The 21544-nt window shown below is 44.4% G+C and overlaps 1 protein-coding gene across 1 annotated transcript in view; it reads left to right on the forward strand.

The window, feature by feature from the left end:
* The first annotated feature begins 13373 nt into the window (after positions 1 to 13373).
* The window catches only part of LOC117968858 (deleted in malignant brain tumors 1 protein-like), a 46284-nt gene continuing 38113 nt past the window's right edge, over positions 13374 to 21544 (forward strand). The window contains exons 1-4 of the mRNA XM_059016422.1: positions 13374 to 13389; positions 13617 to 13655; positions 16836 to 17153; positions 18051 to 18371. Coding sequence (XP_058872405.1) covers positions 13374 to 13389; positions 13617 to 13655; positions 16836 to 17153; positions 18051 to 18371 — 694 coding nt within the window. The remainder of the gene's footprint in view (positions 13390 to 13616; positions 13656 to 16835; positions 17154 to 18050; positions 18372 to 21544) is intronic.

Genomic DNA, 21544 nt, shown 5'->3' on the forward strand with positions numbered 1-21544 from the left:
TATGCTCTATGCTCCCTACTGCTCCCTCCTTCCTGCTGCCTCCTCCATCCTCTATGCTCCCTCCGCTGTCCTGTTGCTCCCTCCTCCCTGCTCTCTCCTCTCTGCTCCCTCCTCCCTACTCTCTCCTCTCTGCTCCCTCCTTTCTGCTCCCTCCTCCCTGCTCCCTCCTCCATGCTGCCTCCTCTGTCTATGCTCAATCCTCCCTGCTCCTGCCTCCCTACTCCCTCCTGTATGATCCCTCATCCCTCCTCCATCCTCCATGCTCCCTCCTCCCTGGTCCCTACTCCCTCTTACATGCTCCCTCCTCCCTGTTACCTTCTTTATGCTCCCTCCCCTCTCCTGCATGGACCCTGCTGCATCTTCTTCTCCCTTTTCCCTGCTCCATTCTCTATGCCCCATTCCTGCCTGACTCCTCCTTCATGCTCCCTACTCCATCCTTTATGCTCCCTCCTCGATGCTCCCTCCTGTATGCTCCCTACTCCATCCTCTCTCCACCCTGCTCCCTCCTGTATGCTCCCTACTCCCTGGTCCCTCCTCCCTCCTGTATGCTCCCTACTCCCTGCTTCCTCCTGTTTGGTCCCTCCTCCTTCCTCCCTACTTCCTCCTGTATGCTCCCTCCTTTATGCTCCCTCCTCCATGCCCCCTCCTGTATGCTTTCTATTCCATCCTACCTCCACCCTGATCCCTCCTATATGCTCCCTACTTCCTGGTCCCTCCTCCCTCCTGTATGCTCCCTGTTCCCTCTTCCCTCCTTTATGCTCCCTACTCCTTGCTCCTTCCTGAATGCTCCCTACTCCTTGCTCCCTCCTCTCTGCTCCCTACTCCCTCCTGTATGCTCCCTCCTCCCTCCTATATGCTCACTCCTCCCTACTCCCTCCTCCATGTTCCCTTCTTCCTTTTCCCTACTCCTTTTATGCTCCCTCCTCCCTGCTCCCTCCTGTAGGCTCCCTCCTTCCTCCTCCCTGTTCTCTTCTTTATGCTCCATCCTCTCTCCTGCATGCACCCTGCTGCATCCTCTCTCCTCCCTTTTCCCTGCTCCATTCTCTATGCTCCCTCCTTTATGCTCCTTCCTCCCTGCTCCCTCCTCCAGGCTCCCTGCTCCCTCCTCTCTGCTTTTTTTTATAGACAAGTATATTTAGACTGTAATAATTAAGATTGATAATCAATAGATTTGATCTATAATTCTTACTTGAGATTTATTTCTCACTTTGGATAAGTTCTCTCATTTTATTTTTCTGTCTTCAATAAACTGCTGCTGCTATTAATTAAGCCCTCTTGCTGTTTGATTGTTTTATTCATTATAATTCCTCGATCTTATCAAACTTCTTCAATTGGAACCAATCAAATGCAGCTCTGCATACAATTACAGTTCACTTAATGTTCCTACAGGGTATGTGTTGCCATTTTACCCACTCAGACCCCTTGCTTACTAAATATCTTCAATAGAATATCTTCCACTCTTCAAATATCTGTCTAATATTTTAATGAGCAATCCATCCCACAAGTGCAGTGATACTGCAATATACATTTACTACCAGCACAGGATGACTGGGAGGGATAGCTGTTCATTTTACGCCACAACTGGTTTCACATGCATTGTACATGTATTAAAAGATGGGATGATTATCTATTCAGGGTTAACGAGATATTTCGGGAGAGAAAGGTCTGAGTGGAAAAACAGGCAACAAATGCCTCTCTCCCAGTCATTCTGCATGTATTCATCTGAACCAACACTTGTTGGAGAGGAGTGTAGATTAATGGCTTCACAATTACTAATAAATAATAATAATTGCTGCCCTCAAGCTCCACCCCTCCCTGTTCTGTAGTGTTACCTCTGCTCACAATGGAGTGACACATCTTTCAATCAAATGTTTCAGTGAAAACAGACTTACATTTTAAAAACTCAGCTCTGTTCCTTGGCTCTGGAGCCTGCAGACTGTAAACTGCAACTTCATTCACTGGGCAGAAAAAAGAGAGAGAAATAGAATTGAAACATACAACAGTCATTGTCTGCGCCGTCCTCAAGTCACTCCCTCCTCCCTTTTTCATCAGTCCCTGTTCCCTGCTCCCTACTCCCTGCTCCCTGCTCCCTCCTCTATGCTTCCTTCTCCCTCTTGTATGCTCCATCCTCCTTCCAAGCTGCTCCCTCCTCCTTGCTCCCACCTGCATCCTCGCTGCTCCCTACTCCCTGCTCCCTCCTCCATCCTCCCTGCTCCTTCCACCCTCCTGACTCCACCCTGCTCCCACCTGCATCCTCCCTGCTCCCTATTCCATTCTCCCTCCATCCTCCCTGCTCCCTCCACCCTCCTGCCTCCACCCTGCTCCCACCTGCATCCTCCCTACTCCCTTCTCCATGCTGCCTGCTCCCTCCTCCATCCTCCCTGCTCCCTCCACCCTGTTCCCTCCTCCCTGCTCCCATCTGCATCCTCCCTGCTCCCTTATTCCTGCTCCCTCCTCCAACCTCCCTGCTCCCTCCACCCTGCTCCCTCCACCCTCCTGCCTCCTCCCAACTGCATCCTCCATCCTCCATTCTCCCGCCTCCATTCTGCCTGCTCCCTACTCCCTGCTGCCTCCTCCATCCTCCCTGCTCCATCCACCCTGCTCCCTCCACCCTCCTGCCTCCTCCCTACTGCATTCTCCCTGCTCCCTACTCCCTGCTCCCTCCTCCATCCTGCCTTCTCCCTACTCCCTGCTCCCTCCTCCATCCTGCTTTCTCCCTACTCCCTGCTCCCTCCTCCATCCTCCCTGCTCCCTACTCCCTGCTCCACCAGCTATCAGACGTTATTTTTGGTGTTTTTGGGCGATCAGCCAATAATACAACCATTTCCACCATTTCTGTGTTTTTATTGGTCACACACACACAAATACACACACACATATAATAGAAATAATAATATGTTTTTATATTTCTGATAAATAAAACTAAATAATATAATAATAATAATAATAACAATAATAATAATAATAATAATAATAATAATAATAATAATAATAATAATAATAATAATAATAATAATTGGTTTTACACTTATGGAACACCGTTTCAAGCCCAGAGATACCAAAGTGCTGGGATGTGAATCTGCCCTCTCAGCAACGAACATATATAGACATGTTTTTTTTAAAATATCTCTTTATACATTTTTCAGCTTCGTGTGATTCTTATTCTTCAGCAGCGTACTGTAAGGTGTCTGTACGCGTATGTTATTAATGTAGTTATAACGTTATATTAAACAGCAGCACATCCCACAATCCTCTCGGGAGCGCTTGATAAAGAAACCCGTCCAGCCCTCCCTGATCAATCCAAGAGAAACCCGCGTTTCCAACATCGGAACCACCTCGGCAACAGCCGCTCCGCATCCCATCTGAGGACAGAGCTGCATTTCCATGAGGGAGTTGTTTCATGTGTTGTAATAAAGACACGACAAGCTGTTTGTGTATAGAACCATGTTGAACCCCATGACAACGCACAGGCCAAAGGTAAAACGGTAACTAGCATGCATAGCATAATGTGGTATAACAATGAGCCACAAGGTGGCGTAGTTTACATAATAACTCTACAACATCTCCCTTTTTATATATATATAGGTCCAGTTTCCTTAATTGCCCTATAAGTGAGACCCAAGCAGGAGAGTGAATTGACCAATCGATTACATAACACTTGGTTTGATTACTATTAGTAGTATTCATAAACACTTTTTTTTAAAACATGCCTTTCTGAGTAGAAAAGGAAAAGAAAGGAGAGAAAAACACAAACAAACTTGAACTGAACCCTCCTGTAAAGTCCTAAACAGGTAACCTATTATTTTGCTGTTAGATCAGTCACAAATTGAGTCTGTCTGGTATTCTTAACTGTCTTCCACTGTGAGAGAAGACAGGGATCTTGTCTGCAAGGAGCTGTTTCACTCCAGATGTAGTGCTGCACTCTCCTCTGGTTGGTGTGCTTGGCCCTGAAAAACCAACCGGTGTGCTAACTTCCTTGAAGTTCTCATCCTCGTAGCTCTCTGGAACAACAGCTGCACACTCTCCCCTTTCCTTACTTGGTCTAGCAATACTGGGGTTTGGGAGCACCTCCGCTGGGTCGTGTGCAGGCAGTCCATAGCCTTGTGCAGCTGGTTGTTCTGCCACTCGCAGATCCACGCGATTACAGTGGTAAAGGCTACCCTCTACATCCACAAGATAAGAGCGAGGCGCAACCCTCTGTACACAGGTACCCAGCCTCCAGCGGCCAGTCCTATCCCCAGGGAGTGGCTTCATATGGATCGGCTCACCGATGTTCAGTTCGGGTAAGTCTTTGGCAGACACATCATATTTCAATTTTGGAGATCAGGGTTCAAGTAGCTTGTTGGCTACTGGCAAAGAAGTCTTCAGCCTCCTTGACATCAGGCGCTGTGCTGGACTACTCTCCATGCCCTCAGTTGGCGTGTTCCTCCAATATAGGATGGCTTTCTATGGGTCTTTGCCCTCATGCTTAGCTTTCTTGCACAGATTCTTCACTATTTTGAAAGCGGATTCAGCTTTTCCATTAGCTTGCGGGTGCCGTGGCGAAGAGGTAAGATGCTCAAACTCCCATTCAGTTGCAAATCGTCTGAATTGCTCACATGCAAATTGGGGTCCATTGTCCGAGATCACTCTGTCCGGTTGGCCATGTCGTGCAAACTGTACCTTGCAACGCTTGATTGTGGCTTCAGCAGACAAGTCCGGGAGCAGCTCAATCTCCCAGAAGTCACAGTAATGGTCAACCATTAGTAGAAACACTTGCCCTGCATAGTTGAATAGGTCCATGCTTACACTTTGCCAAGGCCGTGTAGGCAGCACATGAGACATCATGGTTTCTTTCAGCTGCAGCTGTGCATATTCACTGCAAGTTGAACAACGGTTGACAAAGTCTTTGATCTCATTTTGCATGTTGGGCCAGTACAGGGTATTGCGTGCCTGCCTGTAGCATGCTTCCCCACCAATGTGGCTTGAGTGTATGCGTGTCAGCATCTCTGGTCTTAATGATTTTGGAATGATAACCCTCGGCCCTTTGTACAGTATGCCATTCTGAATGCTTATTTCATCCCTAAATGTCCAGTATTCTCTCACAAGGAGTGACACATCTTCCTTTAAGTCTGGCCAACCAGCCAAGACTGCCGACTTTAGCGCTTGCAATCTCTGTATGCTGTCTTATCTGGAGCAACCACTGGCCCGTGATATTTAAATAGCCAGCTTGGTTAATCTGCGCTATGTCATACTGCTCCTGCTGCACACTGCAAACTGTGTGTCGCTCCTGCTCAGCATTGGACATGCCATCAGTGTGTCACTGATGTACATCTCAGGGCCAGGTTTATAGAAAACATTGAGGCTGTAGTTCTGTAATGTGAACAGCATGCTTTGAAGGCGCTTGGGTGCGCTCAGGAGAGGCTTCTTGAAAATAGATATCAATGGCTTATGGTCAGTTTCTGCAGTGATCATGTCGTGGCCATAGAGATAGTGATGGAAGCGCTGGCAGGCAAACGCTATGCTCAGACATTCCTTTTCAATCTGAGCATAGCCTTGCTCAGTCGGGGTCAGCGCCCTAGTTGCAAATGCAACAGGCTGGTCTTCTTGTAGTAGGCAGCATCCAGGCCCACTTTTGCTTGAATCACTCTGAATAGTGACAGGTTTTGTAACACTAATAATACTGCAGCACAGGCGTAGCTGTGACCAAGCGTTTGATGTCCTGCACTGCACTGTCGTGCTTCGGAAGCCAGTGCCAAACTGCATCCTTGTCCAGAAGCCTTCTTAAGGGCTCACAAATCTCTGATAGGCGTGGCATGAATTTTGCCAGGTAGGTGACAAACCCAATGAAGCGCTGAACCGATTTCACATCCGTCGGCTGTGGCATCTCCCGTATGGCTCTGATCTTCTCAGGGTCAGCTTTCAGACCCTCGGAGGACAGAATGTGGCCATGGAAGCGAACCTCTTTAACCTTTATTTGCAGTTTCTTCAAACTAAGCCTCAGTTTTACTTGCCTGCAGCGATCCATCAGTGCCAACAGTTTGCTGTCATGATCGCGCTCTGCTTCCTCATCTGTATCCCCACAGCCAACCACAAGGATGTCATCAGCTATCGGCTCAATTCCACAGAGCCCAGCTAGGAGCTCATGTTGTTTACGTTGATAAACCTCTGGTGCTACAGAAACTCCAAAAGGCAGTCTGAGCCACCTCTTCCGGCCCCAGGGGGTCCAGAAAGTTGTCATATAGCTGCTCTTGTCAACTAATTTACACTGCAAAAATTCATCACGTGCATCAACAAGCATGAACACCCGTGCTTTAGGTAGTTTGTACAAGACATCCTCAAGTGTTGGCATGATGTAGTGAGATCTCCTCAGTGCTTGGTTCAGAAACTTTGGATCTATGCAAATCCTCAGCTTTTCAGACTTCGTCACAATTACCATGTTGCTTATCCAATCAGTTGGTTCAGTCACTGGTGCGATATGTCCATCTGCTTCATGTTTGTCTAGCTGAGCCTTTACTGCTGGCTTGATGGCAACTGGCACATTGCGTGGTGCACATTGAACTGGAAAGACATTTGGGTCAAGGTCAAAATGAACCTCTCCTGGTACACATTCTACTGGCCCATTAAACACATCATTGTACGCCTTTGTTAGCAGCTGCTTCGTCAAGGACTCCCTCAAGTGATGGTCCACCTTGTGGAGCTCGGCAGGGATGGAGAATTGAATCAGACCCAGGCGCTCACATGTTGAGCCGGACAACAGAGGTTTCTGACTGGCTTCCACAATTTCAAACTCAAGCTTGTGTGTAGGTCCACGTATTATACACTCTGTCCTGAAGATTCCCAGAGACTTCATCAGTTCGCCTGAGTACAACTTCAGTCTAGTGTCACTTGGCAGGAGTCGGGTCCCAGGTGCTAATTTCATTTTGTCTCTCAGGCTCATTACATCACATAAGAACATAAGAACAAAAGAAAGTTTACAAATGAGAGGAGGCCATTCAGCCCATCTTGCTCGTTTGGTTGTTAGTAGCTTATTGATCCCAGAATCTCATCAAGCAGCTTCTTGAAGGATCCCAGGGTGTCAGCTTCAACAACATTACTGGGGAGTTGGTTCCAGACCCTCACAATTCTCTGTGTAAAAAAGTGCCCCCTATTTTCTGTTCTGAATGCCCCTTTATCTAATCTCCATTTGTGACCCCTGGTCCTTGTTTCTTTTTTCAGGTCAAAGAAATCCCCTGGGTTTACATTGTCTATACCTTTTAGGATTTTGAATGTTTGAATCAGATCGCCGCATAGTCTTCTTTGTTCAAGACTGAATAGATTCAATTCTTTTAGCCTGTCTGCATATGACATGCCTTTTAAACCCGGGATAATTCTGGTTGCTCTTCTTTGCACTCTTTCTAGAGCAGCAATATCCTTTTTTAACGAGGTGACCAGAACTGAACACAATATTCTAGGTGAGGTCTTACTAATGCATTGCAGAGTCTTAACATTACTTCCCTTGATTTAAATTCAACACTTCTCACAATATATCCGAGCATCTTGTTAGCTTTTTTATAGCTTCCCCACATTGTCTAGATGAAGACATTTCTGAGTCAACATAAACTCCTAGGTCTTTTTCATAGTTCCCTTCTTCAATTTCACTATCTCCCATATGATATTTATAATGCACATTTTTATTGCCCGCATGCAATACTTTACACTTTTCTCTATTAAATTTCATTTGCCATGTGTCTGCCCAATTCTGAATGCTGTCTAGATCATTTTGAATGACCTTTGCTGCTTCAACAGTGTTTGCCACTCCTCCTATTTTTGTGTTGTCTGCAAATTTAATGAGTTTGCTTATTATACCAGAATCTAAATCATTAATGTAGATTAGGAATAACAGAGGACCTAATACTGATCCCTGTGGTACACCACTGGTTACCTCACTCCATTTTGAGGTTTCTCCTCTAATCAGTACTTTCTGTTGTCTACCTGTTAACCACTCCCTAATCCATGTGAATGCATTTCCTTGAATCCCTACTGCGTTCAGTTTGAGAATTAATCTTTTATGCAGGACTTTGTCAAAAGCTTTCTGGAAATCTAAATAGACCATGTCATATGCTTTGCAGTTATCCATTTTCAATGTTGCATCCTCAAAAAAGTAAAGTAGGTTAGTTAGACACAATCTCCCTTTCCTAAAACCATGCCGACTGTCTCCCAGGATATTGTTACCATATAGGTAAATTTCCATTTTGGATCTTATTATAGTTTCCGTAAGTTTACATATAATAGAAGTCAGGCTTATTGGTCTGTAGTTACCTGGTTCGGTTTTGTCTCCCTTTTTGTGGATCGGTATAACGTTTGCTATTTTCCAGTCTGTCGGTACAACCCCTGTGTCAAGAGACTGTTGCATGATCTTGGTTAGTGGTTTGTAAATAACTTCTTTCATTTCTTTGAGTACTATTGGGAAGATCACATCTGGCCCAGGGGATTTGTTTATTTTAAGAGCTCCTAGTCCCTTTAACACTTCTGCCTCTGTTATGCTAAAGTTATTTAAAATTGGATAGGAACAGGTTGACATGTCGGGCATGTTGTCCGTGTCCACCTTTGTAAAAACCTGTGAAAAGTAATCATTAATATATTTGCTATTTTTTTTCTTCATCTATGATTTTGCCATTTGTGTCTCTTAGACATTTAACCTCCTCTTTGAATGTTCTCTTGCTGTTATAATATTGGAAAAATATTTTGGAATTGGTTTTAGCCCCCTTAGCAATATTGATTTCTATCTCTCTCTTGGCCTTTCTAACTTCCTTTTTGACTTGTGTTTGCAGTTCCAAGTACTCTTTCTGTGTACTTTGTTTTTGGTCCCTTTTAAATGCTCTGTAAAGTGCCTTTTTTCGCTGAATTTTTTTTTATATTGATCTATTAAATCATTTTGGCCATTTTGTTTTAGATTTAGATTTGTCTACTTTTGGGATGTAATTGTTTTGTACCTCTAGTACTACATTTTTAAAAAACAGCCATCCTTTTTCTGTGGATGTTTTCTCTATTTTACTCCAATCTACTTCTGTTAGTCTCTGTTTCATACCTTCATAGTTTGCTTTTCTAAAATTGTAAACCTTAGCTTTAGTCATTACTTTTGGGGTTTTAAAAAATACTTCAAATTAGACCATGTTGTGGTCTGAGTTTGCCAATGGCTCTCTGACCTCTGTTTTAGTTATTCTGTCTTCATTATTTGAAAAGACTAAATCAAGGCATGCCTCCCCTCTAGTCGATGCCTTGACAAATTGCGTTAGGAAGCAGTCATTTGTCATTGCCACCATTTCAATTTCGTCCGTCGTGCTCCCCACCGGGTTCTCCCATTTTATACGGGGGAAGTTGAAATCCCCCATTAGTATGGCTTCTCCTTTTCTACACGCATTTCGAATGTCATTGTACAACATATTATTTTGCTCAGTGTCTGAATTTGGCTGTCTATAGCATGCTCCTATTATTATGCCCTTTGAATTTTTGTCCATTATTCTGACCCATATTGATTCTGCATTGTTTTCTTTGTCCTGATTTAACACCTGGGCTTGAAGACTATTTCTTATGTATAATTATTTATTTCTTAGCAGACGCCCTTATCCAGGGCGATTTACAATTGTTACAAGATATCACATTATACATTATTTCACACTATACAGATATCACATTATTTTACATACAATTACCCATTTATACAGTTGGGTTTTTACTGGAGCAATCTAGGTAAAGTACCTTGCTCAAGGGTACAGCAGCAGTGTCCCCCACTGGGGATTGAACCCACAACCCTCCGGTCAAGAGTCCAGAGCCCTAACCACTACTCCACACTGCTGCCCACTACCCCTCCGCCTCTTCTGTCCTGCCTGTCTTTCCTATATAGTGTGTACCCACTAATATTATATTCGTCTCCATCACTCTCAGACAACCAAGTTTCTGTAACACCTATCACATCGTAGTTACTTGTTAGTGTAGTAGCTTCAAGTTCTAACATTTTGTTTCTGAGACTTCTAACATTAAGATAAATACATTTAATAGTTGCCCTTGTTTTGATGTGGTCTCCCTTCTGTTTTTTTTTGTTTTCTCCCCCCTTCCTTTCTAGTTTAAATGCTTCTGGACATCCTGAAGGATCCTTTCTCCGAGTAGATTGGTTCCCTTTCTGGTCTGGTTGGGGCAGGTTGTCACATGTGACAACCGCCCAACAACAGCCCATTGACATATACAACTATTGACAAACATTTTGCATCACCTAAAATTTTAGGATTGAGACAATAAAATATATATATATATACAGTGCCTTGCATAAGTATTCACCCCCCTTGGACTTTTCCACATTTTGTAGTGTTACAACCTGGAATTAAAATGGATTTAATTGGGATTTTTACCATTTGATTTACACAACATATATTACTGGGGAGTTGGGTCTGGAACCAACTCCCCAGTAATGTTGTTGAAGCTTACACCCTGGGATCCTTCAAGAAGCTGCTTGATGAGATTCTGGGATCAATAAGCTACTAACAACCAAACGAGCAAGATGGGCTGAATGGCCTCCTCTCGTTTGTAAACTTTCTTATTTTCTTATGTTCTTATGTTCTTAACACTTTGAAGGTGCAAAATATTTTTATCGTGACACAAAAGTTAATTAAACAAAAAAAAAGACATTTGTTGGTTGCATAAGTATTCACCCCCCTGAGTCAATACTTGGTAGAAGCACCTTTGACAGCAATTACAGCTGTGAGTCTTTTTGGGTAAGTCTCTACCAGCTTTGCACATCTGGATCCTTCAAATTTTGCCCATTCTTCTTGGCAAAATTGCTCAAGCTCTGTCAAGTTGGGTGGGGACCGTTGGTGAACAGCAATTTTCAAGTCTTGCCACAGATTCTCAATCGGATTGAGGTCTGGGCTTTGACTGGGCCATTCTAAGACATTCAGGTTCTTGTTTTTAAACCACTCCAGTGTAGCCACACATTTTCGATTGGATTTAGGTCGGGGCTCTGACTGGGCCACTCAAGGACATTTACATTTTTGTTCCTTAGCCACTCCAGTGTAGCTTTGGCTGTGTGCTTTGGGTCGTTGTCATGCTGAAAGGTGAAATTCCGTCCCAGTTTCAACTTTCTTGCAGAGGGCAGCAGGTTTTCTTCAAGGACTTTTTTTTTATTTATTTTTTTATTTTTTTTATTTTATTTTATTTATTTTTTTTTTAAATTTAGTCGTTGCCAATTAGTTTTTTATTATTTTCTCCCCAGTTTGAAATGCCCAATTATTTTTTAGGCTCAGCTCACCGCTACCATCTCTGCGCTGACTCGGAAGGGGCGAAGATGAACACACGCTGTCCTCCGAAGCATGTGCCTTCAGCCACCCGCTTCTTTACACACTGCGAACTCACCATGCAGCCGCCTCAGAGCTCCAGCGTCGGAGGACAACGCAGCTCTGGGCAGCTTACAGGCAAGCCCGCAGGCGCGCGGCCAGACTACAGGGGTCGCTGGTGCGCGGTGAGCCGAGGACACCCTGGCAGACCTAGCCCTCCCGTCCACGGTCGGCTGTGGAATAGCCTGGACTCAAACCGGCGATGTCCAGGCTATAGAGCACATCCTGCACTCTAGCGAGTGCTTTTACTGAATGCGCCACTCGGGAGCCCCTATTCAAGGACTTTTCTGTACTTTGCTCCTTTCATTTTCCCTTCTATCCTGGCAAGTGCCCCAGTCCCTGCCGATGAGAAATATCCCCATAACATGCTGCTGCCACCACCATGCTTCACAGTAGGGATGGTGTTCTTTGGGTGATGCGCAGTGTTGGGTTTGTGCCAAACATAACGCTTTGAATTTAGGCCAAAAAGTTCCATTTTAGTTTTGTCAGACCACAAAACTTTTTGCCACATGGCTACATAATCTCCTAAGTGTTTTTTTTTGCATACTTCAAACTGAATTCAAGGTGATCTTTCTTGAGTAAAATACAGGCCAGATTTGTGCAGTGCTTGGGATATTGTTGTCACATGCACACTTTGACCAGTCTTGGCCATAAAAGTCTGTAGCTCTTGCAAAGTTGCCATTGACCTCTTGGTAGCCTCTCTGATCAGTCTCCAGTTTGGAGGGATGGCCTGATCTAGGCAGGGTCTTGGTGGTGCCTTACACTTTCCACTTCTTAATAATCGTCTGTGCTCCAAGGGATATTCAAGGCCTTTGATATTTTTTTTTTATACCCATACCCTGATCTGTGCCTTTCAACAACTTTGTCCCGGAGTTCTTTTGAAAGTGCCTTGGTGCTCATGGTTGAGTCTTTGCTTTGAAATGCACTATCCAGTAGAAGGAACCTACGGGAACTGCTGAATTTATCCTGAAATCATGTGAATCACTACAATTTAACATTGGTGGAGGCCACTTAACTTGGTGTGTGATTTTGAAGGCAGTTGGTTACACCTGAGCTAATTTAGGATTGCTATTACAAGGGGGTGGACACTTATCCAACCAAGCTATTTCAGTTTTTATTTTTAATTAATTTTCTACAGATTTCTAGAATATTTTTTCACTTGGAAGTTGTGGGGTAGGATGTGTACATCAATGAAAAAAAAAACCTATTTTAATGCATTTTAATTCCAGGTTATAAGGCAACAAAAGGTAAAAATTTTGAAAGGGGGTGTAGACTTTCTATAGGCACTGTATACCACTCTATTTCTCTTCAAAGTAAACCCACTGACATTCAGCAGCAAAGTCTAACACATTTAAAAATAACACTGACAAAAAGCAAAGAAAAAGGGGAACTTCAAGAATTATAATTAGACATAGCCGGGCGAGAGAAAGCAGAGTATATGTGCAGCTCTGCAGTTCAGCTGGATGGTGACCCTTCAGTCCTGCAGAATCTCTCAACCTGGACTCTGAGATGCTGAGGTTCCTGCTGATCACCTGCTTCTGTGAGTCTCCTCTGATTTCAGCTTGAGGGAGGGAGAAGGGAGGCAGGGGTTCCAATGGTATAGTTGTGCTCTATGCAGAAAATATTAAAAATAAACTTTATATAACTTTTGGGGAAAAATAAAAAAAACACTTGGGTATGAGCCCGAGGTCTCCAATCCTTGTCCTGAAGGGCCGATGTCCCTCCTGAGTTTTGTTCCAATTGTGCCCTAAATTACTTAAGTGGACTAATTATTTGTTCAATTAAGTCATTTAGGGCATAGTTGAAACAAAAAACCAGGAGGGACACCGCAGGGAGTGGGTTCAGATCCTCCTCATTTGATATACTTGAAAGCTTTGTTTAAAATGGAGAAAAAACTCTGATTAGGCAAATTATTAGTTAAATTTAGGGTTCAATTAAGTAATTGAGAGCTCAGTTGGAACAAAAACCAGCAGACACTGACAGGGGGTCCCCAGGACCAGGGGCTGGTTTCTTTATGCACTTACGATGGTGTATTGGGCAAGTACGCTGTCACGCTTGTATTCTTAGTATATCATTTATGTACTTTTTAAAAGATATTCAGTATACTGTGCATTTATTATACAGCATATTCATATACAAAAATATAATTATGTAGTATATTGTCGATACATTCTAATGTATAATACCGTAGGCTAGATGTTTAGTAAATGTATTGAATAATATAATCATGCGTTAGATCTGTAATGAAGCTGTGTCTGTTTCTTCCAGATCATCTCTTTGGAAAGCAGAACACATTTCCAGTAGCAGGTAAGTGTCTTTCACTGTTTCCAAGCAGATCAGGTCATGTTACTGAAAAGCTGCAAAACTGCATTGAACTTTATAAAGAAATGTGATCATTTGTTACAAGACCATAGTGAAGCCGTCAGTGCATCTTCAATATAAAAATCATGGTAACACGTTACATTGTCCTGTATTCATCAAGGGCTTTACACAAATTCGCTATTTCTGACACTTTTTCTAAAGAGAATAAAGGGTCACATAAGCAGTAAAATGAATGAAATATGACTTACTCATACACATCATCTTTAAATCAAACTGTACCCGCTGTGACGTACGCATGTTAACTTTCATTTGCATTTCATTCAAGTTTTAAAAAATGTCGGAAATAGAGAATTTGTGTAAAAACCCTTGATGAATATTGGCCATTGTGCCTGTAATTACTGTGTATTTACATAGTAGTCACCTTTTAGATACATATGTACCTATACATAAAATTCCAATGGTATTATGCATGTGCAATCAATATGTAAACACAAAGCACAGAACTCTGGTGAATATGTACCTTGAGAGACTGATGGAGGAGCAGGAAAAAAAAAACATACACATGCCAAATTATGAACATAAGCAAACGAAGCACTTATTAAAAAACCTAATGTCTCTTATGAAAAAAGTTTGCGCCTGGCATCTCCATGCAAATAATGAAAAATAGAACAATCCTTGCCTCTCAAACAACACAAAAAATGCACTGAATTCCTAACAAGAATTCAAACCTTCCTCCAAAGTATTGACTGAGTAATAATTGCAAAAATTCACGATAAAAAAGCAGTAAATAAACTAGAAAGATCGGACACGAAATTAAATTAAAGTAGATGTTATTTAGGGTTGCCACTAATTTAAAATAATTTTAAACAATGCAGAAAAAACTGCCAACGGTCCTCTGTGCTTTCAAAAGTGTCAAAATATGCAATTCAGACATTTTCAATGCAATATTATTTTCAATGGTGTAGCAGGATGTCTTGATCGCTCAAACTTTACTGCCTGAAAGAGAAGATAACCGCCAAATTGAATACTTTTGGGAAAGTATACCAGTGCCGTAGTGAGGGAGAATGGGCAGACAGCATCTGAGGGACATCTCGCTACTGCCATCTAGTGTTGGTGGTGTGAGCGTGCAATCTCAAGGACCCTAGTGCCTTAAAAGCATAGAGGGATCTACGACATTAAGTCGGTAGAGCCTGGTAAATGTATGTGGAGTAGCCCAGCTAGACGCAGTACATATATCGGTCAACGAGGCACCTCTGAAGAGGACCCATGACATAGCAACACCTCTGGTTGAGTGTGCGGCCACCCTCCCAGGTGGGGGTAGGGTGCCTTTCGACTGGCTGAGGAGATCCATGCGCAGCGGGATCTCCCAGGGCTGGTCCTGCAGCGGCTGGCAGAGGTTTGTAAACCAGGTTCTCCTGGGCCATCTGGGGGCCACCAGGAGAACCGTCGCTTCCTCTCTTCTGACCTTCTTGAGGAAGGCAGGGAGCAGCAGTATAGGCGGTAAAGCGTATAAAGGCGCATTGGGCCATTCGTGCGCTAGGGCGTCGATGCCTAGTGTACCGCCACAGCTGCGGAGGGAGAACCACAGGGGGGCAATGGGTAATCTCCGCCGTGGCAAAGAGGTCGACAGAGGTACCGAGGCTCTGGGGCAATGTGGCACAAAGGGTGCCGCTGCACAGGGCTCGAAAGGCCCAGAGGCTACCAAGGGAGCCGAAGCGCGTAGCTCTCGAGGCACCGAGGATGCCGAAGCACAGAGGTACCGAGGCTCTGGAGCAATGTGGCACCAAGGGTGCCGCTGCACAGGGCTCGAAAGGCCCCGAGGCTTCCAAGGGTGCCGCTGCACAGGGCTCGAAAGGCCCCGAGGCTACCAAGGGTGCCGCTGCACAGGGCTCGAAAGGCCCAGAGGCTACCAAGGGAGCTGAAGTGCAGGGCTTGAAAGACCTCGAGGCACTGAGGCTATCGAGGCTCTGAGGCACGAGGACCCAAGGGTACTGTGGGTGTCGAGGCCAACAACAGCTAAATTGCAAACCTATCAGTTTATTTATAATCGAATTACACCACCTGACAACTCGGAACAAGGAGACAAATATACTATTTTATGGGAAATTAATTTACACATGATGTATCGCTTACTTACCTGTGTATAGCTTTGCACAGAAATGTAGTTTTTGTCAACCACAGGTCTGCAGACACCATCTCCAATCTCTTTTTTTCATCAGTAGAGTGGGTGGGCAGGGTATGGGAAGCACTGGCTGTAGCAACATACACTACTGTGTACACGTGCCAGCATGTGCAAGACGGTAGAACTAGCATTTAAATTCATAATTGAGAGGGAAACACTTTTCAGCAACGGGGACCCTTCGGCCGTGGGGCCCTATGGGACCGTATAGGCTTAAGGCCGATCCTGTGTGACCTTCACCTTTATTTAGAGACCACCTGGTCTAAGTGACCACTTTAAATGATATCTGTATTAAAGGACCACCTGTCTACCAGTGACCACAATCCTCTTACTAAACAATGGACTTAAACCTGTATTAAGCTGCAATTGTAGCAGGCTTTTTTTTATCTGCAATCAATAAACATAGTATTAAAAACAACAGTGCTCTCTTGTAAAGGAAGAGAGAAAACATGGAGAAACGAAAGGTCTTCCTCACCCTAGATATGACAGAATCATTGCTTCTTTCACAATGCTTTGTAAATGCATTATCTAAACAAATGTAATTCAAATACAGTGCTTCATTTTGGTGAATTCAATCTTCTAGTCTTTTTACAGTGTATTTTAAACATACAGAATTATAGGAAGGCATTCATAAGTTATGGGCCCTTTTGAGAGGCCACCTGTGTTAAGAGGCCACTATTTGACTGTCCCTTGAGTGGTCTCTTAATACAGGTTTGACTGTATTTTAGAATCTGCCTGCAGTGAAAACCTGGACTGGAATGGATCGCATGGGCCAGAGTTGAGTAGCCCTGCTGTAAGGAATGTAAATAAACTGTCTGCCTTGTTTCTAATTAAACTCATTCACTCAGATGGGAGTCAGTGTTAGTTAGCAATCAGGATCCAAACTGTCCAGTTTAACTGAAGTCCAACGAGGGACACTGTTTGAAGGTAAGTCTGACAGTTTAAGAGCTGAGAATCAGATCTTCTATCGATGTCTTCTCTTTCAGAGGGTGTTCCTGTCAGGCTGGTGGGTGGGAACAGCTGCTGCTCTGGGAGAGTTGAGGTTCTTCATGATGGCCAGTGGGGGACAGTGTGTGATGATTCCTGGGACATGAACGATGCCCAGGTTGTGTGCAGAGAGCTGGGCTGTGGCTCCGCTGTGTTGGCTCCAGGAAGTGCTCACTTTGGCCAAGGGAATGGAACAATCTGGTTGGATGATATGGCATGCAATGGATCAGAGACCTCACTGCACAGCTGTGGATCACAAGGATGGGGTAAAAATAACTGTAACCACGGTGAAGATGCTGGAGTGGTTTGCTCAGGTAGAAAAGATTTATTTTTCTATTAAAAAAAAAACATCACAATATCAGAATCTCTTCTGCAACTTTAAGAACTCTTTTGTTGGATTCCTTTTTTGTGTTAATAAACATCCTCTCAGGTTAAATAATTAAATAACATTGTCATTGATGAAAAAGGTCTTAAACAACCATTGATAACACATCACTTAAAACAGTCCATGAACAGAGCATTTTATAAACAATTAACTTCTATTCCAAAAGTCAGAGGGACCTGATTCCTGTAATGAAAAACTTCTCGTCCAGCATTGACTATTGCAGACACCTTACTTTCTGCCCTGTGTGTTTTAATTATTTGTTCATTCCTGGGCCTCTTAATTGCTGTTGGGCTTGTGTGTTATTTTTTAACTCTGATATCTCAATTTATAATTCATATAGTTCAGAGGAATAACATATTACAGCCAATCAGTAAACTTTAATCACTTTTTGTTTAATTCAAACACAGTGGATTAGTGTTTTATATTGTCTTTGGGGTCCTATAGCTGCACAAAAAATTACACACTAACAGAAAAGCTTAAAAGTGCATGTATACTGAGAAAAGAGAGAATCTCAGCTCTACATATACTGGCAGCAGTGTGGAGTAGTGGTAAGGGCTCTGGATGCTTGTGGGTTCAATCATAATCGTAATTATTAATAATAATAATAATAATAATAAAAATAATAATAATAATAATAATAATAATAATAATAATAATAATAATAATAATAATGCTGTAAACTGATAGAAGAGAAATGTTTAACTGTAGATATAAACATAGATGAGAGAGGCTTGAGTGTGCATGTGAACTGATAATGAAATTCAAGCTTAACTGCCCATATAAATAAATGTTTGATCCCTGTGATTAATGTATTGACCTCTGTTATCAGCATTGCAGAGTGTTCCTGTCAGGCTGGTGGGTGGGAGCAGCTGCTGCTCTGGGAGAGTTGAGGTTCTTCATGATGGCCAGTGGGGGACAGTGTGTGATGATTCCTGGGACATGAACGACGCCCAGGTTGTGTGCAGAGAGCTGGGCTGTGGCTCCGCTGTGTTGGCACAAGGAAGTGCTCACTTTGGCCAAGGGAATGGAACAATCTGGCTGGATGATGTGGCATGCAACGGATCAGAGACCTCACTGCACAGCTGTGGATCACAAGGATGGGGTAAAAATAACTGTAACCACGGTGAAGATGCTGGAGTGGTTTGCTCAGGTAAGAAAGATTTATTTTTCTATTAAAAAAAACTTCACAATATCAGAATCTCTTCTGCAACTTTAAGAACTAATTTGTTGGATTCCTTTTTTGTGTTAATAAACATCCTCTCAGGTTAAATAATTAAATTACATTGTCATTGATGAAAAAGGTCTTAAACAACCATTGATCACTTAAAACAGTCCATGAACAGAGCATTTTATAAACAATTAACTTCTATTCCAAAAGTCAGAGGGACCTGATTCCTGTAATGAAAAACTTCTCGTCCAGCATTGACTATTGCAGACACCTTACTTTCTGCCCTGTGTATTTTAATTATTTGTTGCATTCCTGGGCCTCTTAATTGCTGTTGGGCTTGTGTGTTATTTTTTAACTCAGTTATCTCAATTTAGAATTCATATAGCCTTTTTCAGGTGGGCTTCTGTGATCCTGCATTGGCTGTTAGGGCATACAGCATCCTTGGATATACCTCCTACTGGGGGAGCTCGCACTAGGGCCACTATGATGGAGTCCACTTGGGGGACCTGTGCCCTGCAGCCTCTGCTCCCTCCAAAGGGCTGGGGGGTTTAAGTCTGCGCTGGTCTGAAAATAGACCTGTGCTGCTTGGAACTTGCCTTCCAGGGTACCTGGACAAAGTTGGCGGCCCTTTCCATCAGTGCCCGAACCGAGTTCGAGGACGCTGGAATATTAGATTCTTAAATGAGCTCGGAGCTGGGGGCCGTTACATGAGTCAGGTCTGGGTCCTAAGCCTCCGTCCACAAGAAGGATTCCTCAAGGTAGGAAGCTGCTAGGGAGAGCGCATCCTGTTCCTCCTCGCTCATCACCACATCCTGTTGCTCAGCCTCTGTAGCAACCACTGGCGAAGCCGGTGTATGCACTGGGGCAGGCGCTGGTGGAGCTGGGGCAGGTGCGGGGGGACCTGCTGCCTGCTTAAGTGCTCGAGTGTCTTTGTTGCTCGGCAATATCCCTCACGTGGTCCGCATTTCTAACTCTCTTTCTGCCTGTGGAAGGGTGGGGGTATTCACTGACACGGGAGACAGAAGATTTTATTTGTAAACACCGCTCAGGTGTCCACATTTATTTATTTTACTTATTTATTTTTTTATTTAGTTTAGCCCGCAGAGGGCGCTGTTGTCCGTGGTCTGGATACTGCCGACAGTAAACCAGGACCACGGGGTTACCAACACAGGTATCCCAGTCCGTGCACCTTCAAGTGCTCAAAAATAATAATGAAAACAGAAGGCGAAAGAAAAAGGGGAAAATAAAACACATTAATAAAACTACAAACAAAAGTGCTGCTTATGCAGTGCCCCCACTGCCGCTAAGCCGGTCAGCACGGGTCTCCGTCCTACACTCAGCTGTGCCTATACACTGGGGTTGGCCTGGGTTCCCCGTACCTCTACACACGTCCCCTCAGGTACGTATTTATTTATATTGCTCTGTGAAAATTAGTTTTTTTTTTATGAAAGGCTGCCCCCTCAGCCGGGCTCGCCTGCTCCTTGTTTCACGCTGGCCTCTTCTGCCAGCGACACTGTATTTCCCCCAACACGGCCACCCGAGTGCACAACCAAGCCAGTTCTTATGGGCTGAGCAGTCTCCCAAGGCCCGCCCCTCAGCCACTCAGAGAGAGGGAAAGCACACACACACTCTTCCCCACCTCTCCGTGTCATCGCCATGACCTACAGGCGGATCCCACGAGACTGCTGCCCTCTACCTGCAGTAATACGAATGTGCCAGACAGTCAGTCCAGATCTCCCCTGTTACACTGCCCCTTGAGGGAGATCTAGAGTGATTGCGGTGGTGCTGAGAAGCCTGGGCAGAAGGAATACTTTGTGCAGGTTTGGAGGGTAGGCAGGGCTTGGACGGTAGGCCGGGGAGGCCTGGGATCCCGAGACCGATGATGGCTCTCCTAGGCTGGCTGCAAGGTTCTCGTCTGAGAAAAGCGCCAGTCTTTTTTGTAGGGCGCTCTCCTTGGATCCGGCGCAAAAGGAGCAGGACAACCTGTCTGCCAAGGCAGCAGAGGCATGCTCAATGCCCAGGCACCTTGCACACAGAGTGTGTTTGTCCTGCAGTGGCAATTTCTGCCTGCAGGATTCGCATAAGTGGAAATTAGACATTTCAGCCGAAGCAGCAAGGTGTCAAGGCTGTATAACACAGAGACACTGAAAAAAAACCCAGGGAATTGAGTGTGCTTGTGAAACACAGTGGGTGTCGAAGTGCCGAGGTACCGAGTCTATGGAGCACCAGGAGCCCGAGGGTCTCAACGGTACTGGGGCAGAGGGTTACAAAGACCTCGAAGCATCGAAGCGCTGAGGCGTACAGTCCTTGAGGTGCCAAGGATACTGAAGCACCAAGGCACCGAGGTTGTAGAGCATCGGGGCACCGAGAGCGCCAAAGCATTGCCTCAAGGAGTCGAAGCGCCGAGGCATGTAGCTCTCGAGGCACCGAGGATGCCGAAGCACAGAGGTACCGAGGCTCTGGGGCAACGTGGCACCAAGGGTGCCGCTGCACAGGTCTCGAAAGGCCCCGAGGCTACCAAGGGAGCTGAAGTGCAGGGCTCGAAATACCTCGAGGCACTGAGGCTATCGAGGCTCTGAGGCACGAGGACCCAAGGGTACTGTATCGCTTACTTACCTGTGTATAGCTTTCCACAGAAATGTAGTTTTTGTCAACCACAGGTCTGCAGACACAGTCTCCAATCTCTTTTTTTCCATCAGTAGAGGGGGTGGACCAGCATGTGCAAGACGATAGAACTAGCATTCAAAATCGGGAGGGAAACAGTTTTCAGCCATGGGGACCCTTTGGTCGTGGGGCCCTATGGGACCGTATAGGCTTAAGGCCGGCCCTGTGTGACCTTCACCTTTATTTAGAGACCACCTGGTCTAAGTGACCTCTTTAAATGACATCTGTGCTTTTATTTAACTGCATTAAAGGACCACCTGTCTACCAGTGACCACAATCCGCTTACTAAACAATGGACTTAAACAACCTGTATTAAGCAACAATTGTAGCAGGCTTTTTTATCTTCAATCAATAAACATACTATTAAAACAACAGTGTTCTCTTGTAAAGGAAGAGAGAAAACATGGAGAAACGAAAGGTCTTCCTCACCCTAGATATGACAGAATCATTGCTTCTTTCACAATGCTTTGTAAATGCATTATCTAAACAAA

Source organism: Acipenser ruthenus, chromosome 53, assembly GCF_902713425.1.
Source record: "Acipenser ruthenus chromosome 53, fAciRut3.2 maternal haplotype, whole genome shotgun sequence".
Taxonomy (NCBI): domain Eukaryota; kingdom Metazoa; phylum Chordata; class Actinopteri; order Acipenseriformes; family Acipenseridae; genus Acipenser; species Acipenser ruthenus.